The sequence below is a fragment of the Pempheris klunzingeri genome, chromosome 5 (assembly GCF_042242105.1).
Source record: "Pempheris klunzingeri isolate RE-2024b chromosome 5, fPemKlu1.hap1, whole genome shotgun sequence".
NCBI lineage: Eukaryota > Metazoa > Chordata > Actinopteri > Acropomatiformes > Pempheridae > Pempheris > Pempheris klunzingeri.
The window spans coordinates 1,690,451-1,706,870 of NC_092016.1; the positions used below are offsets into that span (position 1 = coordinate 1,690,451).

Sequence of the window (16,420 nt, forward strand, 5' to 3'; positions counted from 1 at the left end):
TAGTGGAGGTCTATAGTGTGTGTGTGTGCTAGTTAGTCAGTGTGTCAGTGTGTAGTGGAGGTCTATAGTGTGTGTGTGTGCTAGTTAGTCAGTGTGTCAGTATGTAGTGGAGGTCTATAGTGTGTGTGTGTGTGCTAGTTAGTCAGTGTGTTAGTGTGTAGTGGAGGTCTATAGTGTGTGTGTGTGTTAGTTAGTCAGTGTGTCAGTGTGTAGTGGAGGTCTATAGTGTGTGTGTGTTAGTTAGTCAGTGTGTTAGTGTGTAGTGGAGGTCTATAGTGTGTGTGTGTTAGTTAGTCAGTGTGTCAGTGTGTAGTGGAGGTCTATAGTGTGTGTGTGTGTGTTAGTTAGTCAGTGTGTTAGTGTGTAGTGGAGGTCTATAGTGTGTGTGTGTGTGTGTGTGTGTCCCGCCGCTCTGTGAGCTGAAAATATGAATCAGGCTGAGATCAGCGCCTCCTCAGAGCGACAGAGCTGCTGCCTCGTCCTCCTGCGTGTCATCTGCGGCAGATGCTTCCTCGCTGCCACTAAAGCCTCGGCGTCTTTCACTGATGTCGATCCATGAGCAGGAGGTAAACTGGAAGCGTCTGGGAGCATCATGCCAGGCTGTTAGGAGTCTCTGCTTTGTTCCAGTTGGAGCCAGAACTGTGGAAAGTCGTGTATTCACCGTTTCTGGTTTCTAAGTTTAGCTTCCTGCTCTCTGCTGAACGACGTACAGAAACAGTCAGAGCTGATTCTCCCCCCCCCGGCCGTTAGCATGTTTAAACTGATCTAAAATAAAAACTATAGTAGACGTGTGGTTCCTTCTTTTTGCAGCAGAAAGCAAAGACGTCCGCCTTCATGTTGGACGTTCATGACGCCATTAACCCAGAAGAGCCCACAGGTGACACAGACCGTTTAAATATTCTGGAAATGTCCCTTTACAGCTTGACTTTAACTCCGTCAGTGACAGATCCTGAACTTCCTGGTGCAGTCATGTGACCCAGTGACCTTTTCCAAGATGTCTGTCTGCCTGATTAACACCTGAGACACAACCAGCTGATTTTAAACAGTTTTAGTTATTTAAAGGTGAGTTTCAGACACTTTAACAGCTCTAATCCTGTCCTGGATTATATGAACCTGTCCTGACTGTGTTTTAGGATGAAACAGCTTCTAAAAATAAAGCTGAGACGTATCTAACATCAGATCTTGGACAGTCGGGGTAGGATCTCAAACACAAGTCTGTTTTATATCCTCCATAATGTTACTTAAAGGAAAAAAAGGGTTCTTATGGGTTAAAATGCGTTATGAGTGTAACAACATTATAAAACGCTGAGACAACACAGTGGGGGGGGGGAGATACAATACGATGCAGCTGAATATTTTTTCTATTAGTGGATCATTTGTTTTGTCTTTAAATGTAAGAAAACAGAATAAAATGGCGATCGAATGTCTTATTTTCACCTAAAAACAGAGAAAATCCATGAATGTGAGGCTGGAACCAGAGAATATTTGGCTGAAAAACCACTAAAACGATCAGTAAATTACCGGATTCTTTTTCTGCCAATCAACGAATCAATTAATCGACTTGTCATAGCAGCTCCTGAAGCTTCATCAGCTGTCTTTCAGTGATGCTGGGGAGCCTCTCTCTCTCTCTCTCTCTCTCTCTCTCTCTCTCTCTGTGTTAATGTTAACGGACTGATCTGGGAGCGAGGCCACACACTGACAGGTATTGTCCGCCCAATTAGTTTGCATGCAGCTCAGAGCAGGAAGCAGAGCGGTGTGGGCGGTGGTGCTGGTGGTGGTGGTGGCGGCTCCTCAGGACCGAACTGGCCTGCAGGCGTCTCTTCTGTTTGTCCTTTTGGGTCTGTGGGCGTCTCCACACAAAGCCGGCGCTGTGCGGTCAGCTGGTCTCGCTGCCGGACATTAGTCTGCACCCTTTTCCTCTAGATGTCCCCCGTCACTACAGGACATTAGCATACATTTCTGTCCGGCTGAATTCATATTTCACATTGGAAAGGGGACACGTGCCCCCGCAGTGACCTCATGCAGATGTCAGAGACGTTGGCAGAGATTAAATGAGACGCCGCCTCCTGATTACAAACGACCAGCGGAGGTCACAGCGTCCTGCTCTGACGGCGACCTTCACCTTGGATCAGTGCTGACTCAGTCCACTGTGTGTGTGTGTGTGTGTGTGTGTGTGTGTGTGTGGCTCGACTGACTGGACCTCACTGCTCAGATGTGACAGTAAAAGAACATTTAACAGATATCAGGAGCTCAAAACGCACCTGGAAAACTAAACAAACCTGGATTTGATTTGTGAAGTACATCAGTAATCAATACTGATTAATCCTGAATATTGTTTTTGTGATGAACTGACCAAAGTCCAAGGTGACGTCTTCTCAAGAAGAGAACAGAAAAGAGGGAGTGTGTGTTGTGACAGGAGCTACAGGACAACAAACCAGGGAAATATAATATCTTAAAACAGCACTGACGGCAGGTTATGGATCAGATTATGGAGGGGCGGCGCAGGACGACCACGACCAGACGTTTAATTATAAAACATGAAGACATCAGAAAAGCTTCTCCGGCAGCCGAGACAAAGAGACAGACTTCCAGTTTTGGGAGCTACAGCAGCTGTACATCACAAACAACATTATCACTATCATTATCATCCATCCATTCATCCAGAGTCGGGTCGTGGTGGCAACATCACAACAGTCTCACTCAACAGAAGTAAAAAATATTAATAACTCAAATCTCTTCTGGAGGGTTGAGAAACATTTAGTTTATGTTTTTACAGTCACTGTCCTGGATCAACATGTTTGGTGTCTTTATTTAGTCAAATCTGTTGATAAAACATGTCAGATATAGAAACATATATGTATATATATGTATATAAAGAACAATCTCAATAGTTTCCTCACTGATTCTGCTTTATTGACTTATTTATATTATTATTATTATAATATAGTACAACTCCTCACTCTGAATGTACATGTTGTTATATATTATTATGATGATTATGATTATCGTTATCGTTATGTCGTTGTTGTTGTTGTTATCATTATATCATCATCATCATTATTATTATTATTGTTATTATTATTATTATTAAATGACTCTGGACTCACCTGGTGCAATTATTTACCTCTGTGTAATAATTTGTAATAATAATTTTTAATACATAATTTTTTATATATTTATATTTTTACTTTTGTGTTTGAAGTTTATTCTTATTCTTTTGGAGCTGTGTGTAACAAAAGCAATGTCCCCCTGGGGATTATTAAAGGACCTCTGATTCTGATTCTGATTCTGGAACCTTCTAGCTGAGGTTGGACACATTTTAGGGACATGAAGAAGAAGAAGGTCCTCCAAGAAATGACGTCACCAGAAGAAGAAGACACAGCAGCGTTTAGAGAGCGGAGGGTTAAAATGGTTTAGTTAGTTGAACAGATTACCACAGAAGGAGTTTACTGCTCTGAAGAGTGTGACAGCCGTCTGTGTTCGTACCTGTGCTGCTCTCTGGGCCAGAAAAGGTTCTCTGCACTTAAATAAATGGAGATGAGATCTTTAAAAGTCTTGTCACATGAAAACATGCTCAGAATACAGAGCTTATTTACATTTACATACAGCTGATGGATTCCTTCCACAGAGGAGAAATAAGGACAATATATCACTGTTGTAGAAGAACATCTCTCACAGTCGAGAGCTCCAGAAGTTTTTTGGTTTTTTTATTTCTGCATGAGATAAAAGCAGAGTTTGAGTGAAAGCCTTCAATTTTCTTCTTTGAGAAAAAGATCAAAACACAAATAAATACAAAAAAATGGCTGAATTAGTCGAGAGAAAAGGCAAAAAACACTTTTTTCAAGTATATTATAGTTTTATCTTTATCTAGTCAAATATATATGTGTATGTATGTATGTAAAGCACAGTTTCCAACTTTCCTCACTGATTCTGCTTTAGTGACTTCTGGAAGCTTTTAGCTGAGGTTGGACACATTTTAGGGACATGAAGAAGAAGATGATCCTCCAAGAAACGACGTCACCAGAAGAAGAAACACCGACGAGGACGAGTTAAAAGAGTTAATCAGAATATCTTCTAGTTTTGAACTTTTTCTTGGACAAAACAAGACATTTGAAGACGTGTAGAAAAGTGACATTTCAAATTAAAAAAAAGCTAAAATCAGTCTTTAAAACTAAGTTGACATTTTATTTTACTTTAATCAGGCGAAATTAAGTAACAGATATACCGATACACTGCTTTATATATTAAGGTTCATCTCTTACTGTCCACATCATCTCCTTTAATTTGCAGAAACATCTAGAAAACTGTTTGCACACTGGTGTGAAGTCGACGTGTTCACCAGAGCAGAATGTGTGGAAACTATGTGAACGACATAAAATGGAGCTGCTATCAGATTCTTACATGCTGTTTAATAATAAAGAGTAACTGCAGCAGCAGAGGTGTAAAGGCAGCCGTGCGAGGTGTCGAGTTAAAAGGCTGCGGTGAAATAAAGCCTTTTACACTCCACACCCAGGAGAGATCTCTGGGCTCTCAACACTTTTGATCTCTATTCAAACAGGAAAACTCCAACGCACTTTTTTTTTTGTGTCGCATATTAATTTCTACAGCCTCTCGTCTCCTTGCCAACTTTTAATTCATAGTTGCCATGGTTACTTATTTACCTGTTCAAATCTCTGCTGTATAATTCATATGCATGGGCACAGCTGACAAAACACAAGCTCAGGTACTAGTTTTTTTTTTTTTTTTTAAATCATTCTCCAGCTCTCTGTTGTTCTGACAGGGTTTGATTTTACCTCCCTTCTTATTCTGGAGCTGCCGACCGAATCAGACAGTCCTCGTCGGCACAAGGAGCCGATCGCAACGCCTTATCGATCCGAAGAAAACCATGTCATTTGACAGAAAGCCTGAATGTGAATCTTGAGATGAAACTGTTTTGTCAACGGCTGTTTCCAAAGAATAAAAAAAAAAAAAAAAAGATCCAAGCTCAAGTTATCAATAATGTATAGTGTCATGATCTCTTCTCACATGTAGATACCAGGACACAAAATACCTTTGTTTGCTTTAAATTAGTTATTTGAATCTCCCCCAACACTCCACAGAAGTCATGGACGCTGAAGTCTAAATATTTCACATGTTGAAATACTTGGCAGCATCGAAAGAACAATGTTATTTCTCAAAGTGACTACAAAGAAGCTCAAAATGACCACAGACACAAAAAAAACCACTAAGAAAAATTAAAGAGACGCAAATGCCTACAAAGAATCTCAAAACACTACAAAGAGACACAGACCAACTACAAAGAGACACAGAACACTACAAAGATGTGCAAAACAACCACAAGGAGACACAATACGACTAGAAAGAGTCTCAAAATGACTATAAAAGATACGATACGATTAAAAAGAGCTACAAGACGAAAACAAAGAGATGCAAAACAACTACAAAGACACACAAAATGACAATAAAGATGCAAAAAACAAGGAGATGCAAAAGTACAAAAACACAAAATGACAACAAATAGATGGAAAGAATCTACACAGAAATGTGAACTGCTGCAGAGACTCAAACTGAGAGAGACACAATAAGACTAGAGAGAGATGCAGTGACCAGTGACCTTTTCCACCGCAGGAACTTTTCTCATTTACCCGTGATTTTGAAACTTTCCCTGAAGAAAGTTCCCAGTAGGGGGGAAGGACTTTTCAGATTACCTGGACTTCTTGAGGGGCGGGGCTGTGTGCTGCAGAACATTTCTACAAGCTTCACTTCGTTTGTGTTTTGATCGTTTGGAAAATTGAGTAAAAGAAGAGAAGCAGACGGACGACGAGGTCCAGACTCTTTTCAGCGAGACGACAGAGTCTGTGGAAGAAGAGCCGACAAGCTGGCGGAGCTGAAAGTAGGACACACGCCGAAACCGATTCAAGAAAAGTTGAAGAAACTTATGAAAGATGATGAGAAGCTGAAGGAGCACCACATCACACCTCATCAGCCTGATTTGAATAAATGTTCCTGAAATTTGAGGTGTGGTGGAAACACAAACCACACAGATTACCAGGATTATTTTACCAGATATATAAATTCCTGGTGATAAAAGTTCCTGGAAATGTTGGTGGAAAAGGGGACAAAAATATGCAAAACGACTACAAACAGACGACATAACGGCCACAAAGAGACGGGCAGTCATTTTGTCATTTCCAGTCTAGAAGCGTGACAGGCCCACTGCCTCATCGCTCTGACTGATGCTCAGACTCTGTCCTGTGCAGGCAGTTGCTCGTGTTGCCCAGCGAAGCACAGATGCAGCCGTCACCAGCGTTTGCTAAAAGCTCGTGGCACCGCTGCTTAATTGTTGCTCCGTCGCTGGAGAAGCTGTCGGACCAAGTCAGCTCGTGTTCTGCTGATCTGCCAGCCGGTCGCTCAGATAAACAGCGTGCGGATGTTCCGCGGCTGAAGTCAACAAAGTGAATCGGCTGTGATGAAGATGAGGACGAATTAGTGGCAAACAGGAAGTGGTAACTGGATGTTGTGAGATAAATATCCAGAGCTCTCTCCTGTGTTTTTAACTTTGCGGACCGAACCCTCTTTAGTGAGGAACAACAAAGCGGTGAAGCCAGGTGGGTTTAAATCAACACGTCCGAGTTCCCCTCCGTGTTTGTTCAGCCAGCCCTCTGAGGGATTTACAGAAACGGTGGCAAATTGTACAAATGAGATTCAGCAGCACTGGAAACTTACAGCATAATATGCATGTCACTGTGGTTATTTATCCCGGTGTAAACAGGCCCTTAATGTGGGGGCAGCAGCCAGGCAGGCAGAGTCATTGTTCAAGAAAACTCCTGAGCAGCTTTGCGCGACCCCCCCTGAGAACATTAATTAAAATGCACTGTTCGAATCAGGCTGAGGCGTGCTGTGACATGTTTTTGTTTGGACTGAAATAGGCCGCACATCACACATGTCACACTCCCGCAGCCAAACTTTCAAATTGCATTAGGTCACTTAAGGGAGGAAATTGAATCTGCAGCACATTGAGGGAGCTCGGAGATAATTTAATGTGCTTTTCCTTCAGAGAGCTCGTCTCGCCTCAGTGCAGACACACTGCTGCTTCTTTCCCCTCTCTGTTTAAAGAAAAACAGCACCCACACAAAGGTTATCTCTCACTGGAAGCTGCTGAAGTTTTCAAAGTACGTATGTTTAGTTGCGTTTTCCAGGGCAACAATGATAAGACCGAGACCAATTTCGTTTTAAACTATTTTCATTGGAACGAGAAATGAAACACAAGCTTCCTGTGGGAGCGTTAAAGCTGGTTTTGTTACCAGTTTATCTCCATTTTGTGTGTCAGCCACACGATGGAAGGAGTATTTATCAAGCAGAAGGTGCCCAACTCTGTGCCTTTAAGAGTACAGACTGAATTATCTCCGTACGACCCAATTCCAATTCACCTAATTTCCCATAGCTACTACATCCGCTGACTTTACAACTAGTTCTAAGTTAGTAGCGCTTGCCCTTGAAGCTGAGCTGAAAGGGAACCTGCTGCAGAGAAACCTGAAATATAAGCTGCCACTAAACCCTTGTTCGAGTCCCTTACAGTCTGGGCGATGCTGAGCCTTGAGCGGCAGCTGCTAGTGTGCAGAAGTTAAACGCTGGGTGACACGTCTAACCTGCAGAAACACCTGGTGACACACTAAAAAGGAGAGGACCGGGTTTGATAGCTCCTGCAGCAGCTGCAGCTAACATTAGCACGGCTGCAACCAGCGGCAAAACAAGTGGAACCTTCCATGGACGGCGAAACTTTAAGTGAGGCAACTTCATCGACATCTTCAAGTAATTAATTAGCTTATTAGCTAAGTTGTTGTTGGAGACCACTGGGCTTCTTCACTGTCTTGGCTGACGTTAGCCTAGCATGCTTACTAGCATTAGCACCCACTAAACCAACAAAATCAGTTCATCCTTGAGTCCTTGAGTGGATGTTTGTGCCAAAGTTGAAGCATTTCCCTGCAGGCGTTCTGAGAAACAACGTTCAGCTGAATCAGACCGACAACCTGACAACAGACCGTCTCTGGCTACAGCTGCCGGTGGAGTGGAGGCAGACAAACCGCTCTGCTAGGTGGTGAAGTACAGGTGTTAAATAGCATAACATAGAAACACTCAGCGCAGTGCTTACTTTGCTTTGCAGCAACTCTGACGGTTGTTTCTGTTGGGGGACTGCTGGGCGACACAGCCAGAGGCAGATATACTCATTTTATAGCATTACTGAGCTCACAGGAAACACCGGCATTCATTTAATTTATGGAGCTACGGGGGGAATGATTTGAAAAGAAGGAACCAGAGTGCCACTTAAAAGTGTTATTAGATTATTAGACAGCGCAGAAGAGAAGTGGGACTCAGTTTCACAGCTTTAACTGAGAGCCATTGATTTAATTAAAGAAGAACAATCATCCGAATCGGCCTCTAAATTATTGCAGCTTTTTGTGATCCGACGCCGCATCCCCCCCACCGACCCCCCCGCCGGTGAACCGGAATCAGTGGCTTGCTAATCAATCAGGTTTTAGCGATATCCGATCATTTCTGAGAGAAAAGAGGGATGTGAAGCAACAGCTGACTTCAGCTTTGGATCAATGACGGAGGAGCCCGTCAGTAATTTTAGAGGCCCGCTCAGAGGGAACATGATATTCTAATCAATGTGATACCTAATATATTTATAAAAGAAATCAATAAAAAAAAACAAACAAACTGGAATGAACTCCTGCTGCAGTTCAAATATCCAGCAAACAAGCTTTTTATAGTCTCAAAGGCTCCGTGATATTGACCAAAACACTGATATTTCGGCTGAAATCTGCAGTGAAACTCTGATACTCTCCACAACATTAACTGTACATCACAAACACTTGTGTTTATTCACTGCACTAAAGAACGTATAAAACTCTAATATAAAGTGAACTCCAAAGATCCTACAGCCACAGACAGTAGAGCTGCAACTATTGGTTCATTCCATTAATTGGAAAACTTATCGGCAAATAGTTTGATAACTGACTAATGATGTATGGATGATGGTCACTTTGGGCTTTAAGGACTTTATAAACTAAAAGATGAATGAAACAGAATAAAGGCTGCAGACCAACTGGACAGACTATCTGACCACGAGCTCCCTAAGATCCCCCATCCCATGTAATGTCTCTGTGGTGATGTAGCGTCTCTTTGTGGTGATGTAGAGTCTCTTTGTGGTGATGCAGCGTCTCTTTGTGGTGATGCAGAGTCTCTTTGTAGTGATGTAGCGTCTCTTTGTAGTCATGTAGCGTCTCTTTGTAGTGATGTAGCGTCTCTTTGTAGTGATGTAGTGTCTCTTTGTGGTGATGTAGCGTCTTTGTGGTGATGTACCATCTCTTTGTGGTCATGTAGCGTCTTTGTGGTCATGTACCATCTCTTTGTGGTCATGTAGCGTCTTTGTGGTGATGTAGTGTCTCTTTGTAGTCATGTAGCATCTCTTTGTAGTGATGTAGCGTCTCTTTGTAGTGATGTACCATCTCTTTGTGGTGATGTAGCGTCTCTTTGTGGTCATGTAGCGTCTTTGTGGTGATGTAGCATCTCTTTGTGGTCATGTAGCATCTCTTTGTAGTGATGTACCATCTCTTTGTGGTGATGTACCATCTCTTTGTGGTGATGTAGCGTCTTTGTGGTGATGTAGTGTCTCTTTGTGGTGATGTAGCGTCTTTGTGGTGATGTAGCGTCTCTTTGTAGTCATGTAGCATCTCTTTGTAGTGATGTAGCGTCTCTGTGATTTTGTGTCTTTTTCTCAGTTTCTTTTATCACCACACGGCTCGGCTGGTGGTCATTTTGCTCCTGATTCTGGTTATTTTGCTAATCTGCATCATCTCTGAATATTCAGAGAATCATGTCTGCACATTGTCCAGAGTTGCGCTGGCACCAGGGATGACCAATCAGACTCCACCGCCCCTCTGGCTCCACCCCTTACTGTACTAAATAAATGTAATTTGATTATTGGTGATAAATAAAATCTACTTTCTGACACGCGTTTCCCTCCAATAAAAACACAAACTACATCCTCTGACTTCTCTGCAGTGGTCAAATATTCCACTGTGAATGGTTTTCTAATGAATTGTGCAGCTGGAGTGTGAGGGCTACACATTTTCAGCGTTTTTTGGATATTTTCATGTCCAGAAAAGACGATTATAATTCAGCCCTCGAGTGTGATGACACAGACAATACATCAGAACCACAGACCCGCCGGACTCACCGCGCCTCAGGGGCTTCGTACGTCTGAAACTCTGCCCTCCTCCGAGTCTTGGATGGATTTCTTTGGTCATTAATTCTTTCTGCGATTACGAAAAGGGGGCATTATGAGCCTGGTGCTCGAGGAACAGTGAGAACGATCATCTGTGCTTGTTTGGTTTCCCAGACTTTTGAGGCATCCGTGGATTACTGCAGCTTTCTAACAGTGCTCTGGCATCAACATGCAGCTTTGGTTTGGATTCAGTTGAAAAAGTGAAAAAAAAAACAAAATCAATCCACCAAATAAATGATGGCAGACCTGCTTATTGTGCGTTCCATAGTAACTGTAGTATAAAAAATAGAAACGTTACATAAACCTGTATATTATTAACGCATCATTATATTTTCCTCTTATAGATCTGAATACATCTTGCAGTACGTTTGACATTTAATTCAATTCTAGAGTCTTTTTAGGAGAAAATGAACTGTGAACAGACTAAATGTATTGTTTTATTTTCTCTTTAGTGTCTCTTACAGTGTCTGCAGCGGTTTGGTTTCTCTTAATCTGAACAATCAGTTTTCTGTTTCTGTTCCTTATTTGATATATTTTTCATACTTTAGAGTATTTATGGATTCTTTTTCTCTGTATGTATGTATATTTGTGTGATTTTTGTTTTTTTCTTGCATGCGTTCTGGTTAATACCATGAAAATATTGTATTATTATTATTATTTATTTTTATTTTTATTTTATTTCGATTTTTATAACTTGTGTAAACAGTTTGCCATATGTTGCAGTATAGTATACATTTCTAAATAACATAATACTAAGCACAAAAAAGGAAAATATTGTATTATTAAGATTGTATTCTGATATTTTTGATAATAGATGATTAATTGAGACTGAGATTGCATGTTGATTAAAAGCCAGTTTAAAGTGAAAGACTATACTGAGGCATTTAGACGCAGATTGTTAACGTCTTAAATCATAATTTCGCCAATTCTTGTGCAGCTGCCGGTGTTTAAGTGAAGAAAACCATCTTAAAATGTGTTTAGATTCTTCAAAACAAAGTGTTATATTACTGGTGTCATACTGGAAACAGTCCTGAACAGTTTCTAATGATTAAATCCTTACAGCTGATGGTGTGAACTGACTGTGAACTAAAGGACGATGCGTTCACGTTCAGGTGAACCTGCTCAGGTGGCTCCAGACCTCACAGCTCAGCTCACGACGTGAAGCTGAAACCACCTTGGTGATTTAACACAAAGTGAACCATATGCTGCGGTCCAGGTATCACCTGTCCAACCTACACCGGAGAAAACACAATCATGAAGTCACTTTTCTGCCGTTCTGGGGAGTGAAAATGGAAAACGAGCAGATGCTTTACCGTTATTGGCTGAATTGAAAACAAACTGGACGCTGCATTGATTGTTTTCCTGGTTTTAGTTCTCATACTCATCCAGTTTCCCCACTGGGGGGAAAGTTATTTATAAGAGGACTGCAGGCACGACTCAGGACTGAAATAAGCTCCAACTCCTTCTCTGTGTTACAGTATTTAGGGTAAAAACAGTCAAAGCAATGAAGCACAGAGCTCTTTGTGGTAAAGATGGAAATACAACATTCTGCAGCATGAAGTGCTGCCTGTTTTCTATTCTTATTATTCTATTTATATGCAGCACTCCTCTTATTCTCAATCTAGTTTTACGCATTTACAGATTATGTATGTGCAGAGATTATTTACAGTAAAACAAGGAAAGTCATACACTTTCTTTTTCTCACATGTTTAGTCACATTATGGTCTGACTGGAGACGACATCTCTCAGTAAATGATTTTATGATGTTTTGCTGTAAAGATTCACTGATACACATCGATTTTAACTTCAGAGATGCGTCTACATCGATTGTCGGACTTCTGAGTGGATCTAAACGTAACATGAACCGCCTGCTTGCTGGTTCTAAAGTGACAAATCGGTCGACTGGGACCGGTTGCTGCTAAATATGGCCACTCCAAACTGATGTTAGCGTAGCGGAGGCAGCATCAACAACATAAACAAGGTTTACAGTGCACCATCAAATCTGAAATCTGACAGTCACAGCCGTGTTTCTTCAAATCTCTCCTGGAACAAAAACATGTGGACTGAAGAGAAATCAGCGTAAAGCTCCTGATCCGAACACGAGACCCCGACACGGATGTCAGAGAAGAGAAAACGCTCCCTCAGACGTCCTGTTGGCGCTCTGTTCTCTGCTCTCCACTGGAGCCTGGCTCACATCCACACCCTCAATTACTGCCTGCTTTCCAGCTGGCAGGTTTTTAAATGGAAACGCTTGTGTTTTTAATTTTCACAACAATCAGGAACGAATATATTAAAGTTCCATGTGGATTGGGGGTGTCGGTATGGGTCATTAACACAGAATAAGCCAAAATGGAACTAATAAATTACAAACTCCAGACTGCAGATCCCCCGTCTGCTTGATTCGGATCTGTGGCTGCTGTTTTAGTTGACTTAGCAAAGCATTATGGGTGAAAATCAAAACCAGTAACCTTCCAGCTGGGTAACACGAGAACACAGTCAGTTAAAAACACATGAAAGAAGTTTAGAAAGTTCGGTGTTGTGGTGTTTATGCTGCACTTTAGTGATATCTGCCTCTTATTTAACCTGAATTTATTTACAATTACATTAAAAAAATGTATCATTTGTGTTTTTGCATTCAAGCAGATGCTAAATTAAGTGGAGATTGTTAATTTGAATATAGCATAGCATAGAATAGCACAATATAATAATAGTATAATAAAACATATATGTACATACGCATAGAATATATATATATTTATGTATGTATATATAATGTTTATATAATGCCACATCAGCTGCATCAAGACCGGAAGAGGTTTGAGGCGAATTCTCGACAACAGGCAACAAGGGGTTAAGGCCTACACCTCCCACAATTCACTCTGTCCTTCCCCACAGCGACTGGTGTATGAGCCACAGCAAACAAACCACAGTCTTTTGTCACTTATTTCAGGGAGGCAGGCTAAAAGCCATAATATCTACACACTGTTGGACGTGTACATTTTTGTAATTTGGGGTGAACTGTCCCTTTAAGCAGAGTAACCTTCAAACACAGTGTTGAAATAACAGGGTGGGGATGTAGGGGGGACGGAGGGGGTCCTTCTGTAAACTTTATTTCCCTCTGAGCTGCTTAATGTTTGTGTCTCTGCTTCATTTGACAGCAGCACTTGGCCTAATGGCGGCTGTGAATCCATTATCAGTGGACACACACGGCGCTCGCAACACAACAATTACACCCTCCACTACAGTTTCCTCCGAGCCGGAGGGAGGGAGAGTTTATTTGATTGGAGAGGAGAAGGGCTGATAAAGACGTGACTGAACTGAAGCGTCAGGCTGCCGTGTGTTCGGCTCCGACAGAACACGGTTAGATAGAAAGAGTTTTTCCTCTTTTATTGGGTTCCATCGATCTGTGAAATCTGATTTATTAACTCTGTTAACGAGCATGTCTTCCTTTTCTGTTCGCAGTGAATCCATGGATGTACGGAGAAGTTTAACCCAAGCCCCCAAGTGAGTGCGCCAACAACAATGGCGTCCATCACATGATGCCATTGGGCACCAAAAGACTTACTTCATCCTCATCGTCTCACGTTATGGACGAGAATAATGTTCTTTCTGAGCATCACAATCCATGAAATGACTCGTTTCACCATTAGAATTTGATCCGTTCAGTCACTCAATCTAATAATTTTATCCACATTCATGTTAGCGGAGGGCTAACAGGAAGTTAGCCGGCTCAGCAGGCCTGAGACGCTAGCACGCCATCCTCTACGGGCCCAATAATGGGATGATCAAAATCAAGTTTGAGCAGGCAAACTAGGAATCTGACTTGGTGAAACTTGACTCTCTATATACAGTATTAAACAATATAGAACTCTATGTCAACAGTATGTACAATGGAGGTAGATGTAGTGCAGAGTTAGAAAAGAAAGTGGTGCAAAAAGTTGCAGAAGTGCAGCGAGGGGGGGGGGTGGAGGACTATCTACAGTGGATCCTGAGACTCTGAGCTTAGTGAGAGTTCATCAGGGTGACGGCCTGAGGGAAGAAACTGTCTGTGTGTCTGGTGGTTTTGGCGCACAGTGATCTGTAGCGCCTACCAGACGGGAGGAGTTTGAAGAGTTTCTACATCCGTGGTTTCCCCTCACCTCTCTCTCTCTCTCTCTCTCTCTCCCTCTGCTGCAGCTGCAGAGTGGACTTACAGGGACCAGAATTAAATATAAAAGGGGACAAAACTAGAACAAAAACCAAAAAAGACTGAGACTTGTCCCGGTTTCATGCTGGGTGACCCGGTTTTCAGCATTCCCTACCAAACTGCCCCGCTTGTACCACAATAAAGACAATAATCATAACATTAAACTTATTTTCAGTGCTTAGACGTGAATGTTTATCACCCTCTGTCCTGCTCCTTACTTAGAAAGAGTGTGACTCCAACACTGATTGATCTCAGGTGTCGATCACACCGATGTGCCGTCATCAGCTCATCTGTATGTGTTTTAGCATGTAGCCGTATATCACTGTTAGCATTCACACCAAAGAGAAGAAGAGCTCCAGGAGGCCCAACTCCCTCCTTCGTAAATTACCCAGCAACGAAAAATGATGCGTTCGCAGCCATTTTGATCAACATACCTGTGTTGTGTTTATAATCACAAGCTGTACATGAACATAACATACATTTAGTCCAGAGCATCACTGAGCAGGTTTTATGGTCTTTACCACCTCTGACGTCTCTCACTACTGATGGACCACCACAAGCAGGAGTGTGACCAGATCCACACACAGCACAAGACAGGGAGGAGGAGGAGGAGGAGGAGGAGGGAGAGAGGAAGAAGGAGGAGGAGGAGAAGGAAGAGGGAGAAGGAGCAGTAGGAGAAGAAAAAGAGGTCAAAGGAAGAAAAGGAGCAACGAGAGGCAGCAGGAGAAGATAAAGTGGGAGAAGAAGAACAAGACCATGAAGAAGAAAGGTAGATGGGGAGCAGGAGGAGGAGAAGGAAAAAAGGAGGAGGAGAAGGAGCAGAATAACAAGAAGCAGGAGGAGAAGGAGGAGGTGCATGAGAGGCAGACCACAATGAAGAAGAAGAAGAAGGAGAAGATTAAGAAGTAGGAGGAGAAGAAGAATAGAGCAAAGGAAGAAAAGGAGCAAAGAGACAGGAGAAAATGAAGAAAGGTGGAGAAGAAGGAGAAGGAGGAGGCTGAGAGAGAGATGAAGAAGACGAAGAAGGATGAGGAGGAGAAGAAAAAGAGGTCGAAGGAAGAAAAGGAGCAACGAGAGGCAGCAGGAGAAGATAAAGTGGGAGAAGAAGAACAAGAACATGAAGAAGAAAGGGTAGATGGGGAGCAGGAGGAGAAGGAAAAAAGGAGGAGGAGAAGGAGCAGAATAACAAGAAGCAGGAGGAGAAGGAGGAGGTGCATGAGAGGCAGACCACAACGAAGAAGAAGAATAAGGAGAAGAGGAAGATTAAGAAGTAGGAGGAGAAGAAGAAGAATAGAGCAAAGGAAGAAAAGGAGCAAAGAGACAGGAGAAAATGAAGAAAGGAGGAGGAGGAGGAGGAGGAGGAGGCTGAGAGAGAGATGAAGAAGACGTCGACAGAGGAGGAGAGAAGCCGGCGTGAACACCACAGCACTGACCTGGGCTCTGCTGCGGGACCATCTCGGTGAGGTCCTGCAGGCGGACCAGCAGCAGCAGGGATCCGGCTCCCAGCAGCAGGAGGAACCACAGGGAGCAGTAGAGGGAGCAGGGAGGCTTCATGACCGCAGACAGCAGCCTCCTCCGGACGCACGCCGCAGCCGGCAGCCTAGACTCCACCGGGCCGATCCCAGATCAGCCGCGACTGCACACCCTGAGCGGACACAGAGCGGAGGAGCGTTAGACCTGATGAGGCGTTCAGAAAACATGACCGCAGCTTCACACAGACTGAGATCATCGACTGGAGGGTCATCGACCGTATATAAGGTTTATGGACCGCCGGTTTGAAGCCACAGCTTTGGCTTCACGGCAGCCGCCATCTTGGTTTTTGGGAGCCAGAAGTAACTCTTCTAGACGGACTGAATGGATCAAATCCTGATGGTGAAACGAGTCATTTACAGACGTCTCTTTCTCAATGAGAGTCTGGGGCCCAACGACATCACGTGACGGAC

The 16,420-nt window shown here is 42.8% G+C and overlaps 1 protein-coding gene across 1 annotated transcript in view; it reads right to left on the reverse strand.

The window, feature by feature from the left end:
- LOC139200983 (carbohydrate sulfotransferase 8-like) overlaps positions 1 to 16,031 on the reverse strand; it is a 51,499-nt gene extending 35,468 nt beyond the window's left edge. The window contains exon 1 of the mRNA XM_070830179.1: positions 15,911 to 16,031. Within this exon, the coding sequence (XP_070686280.1) occupies positions 15,911 to 16,031 (121 nt within the window). The remainder of the gene's footprint in view (positions 1 to 15,910) is intronic.
- Positions 16,032 to 16,420: the final 389 nt, after the last annotated feature.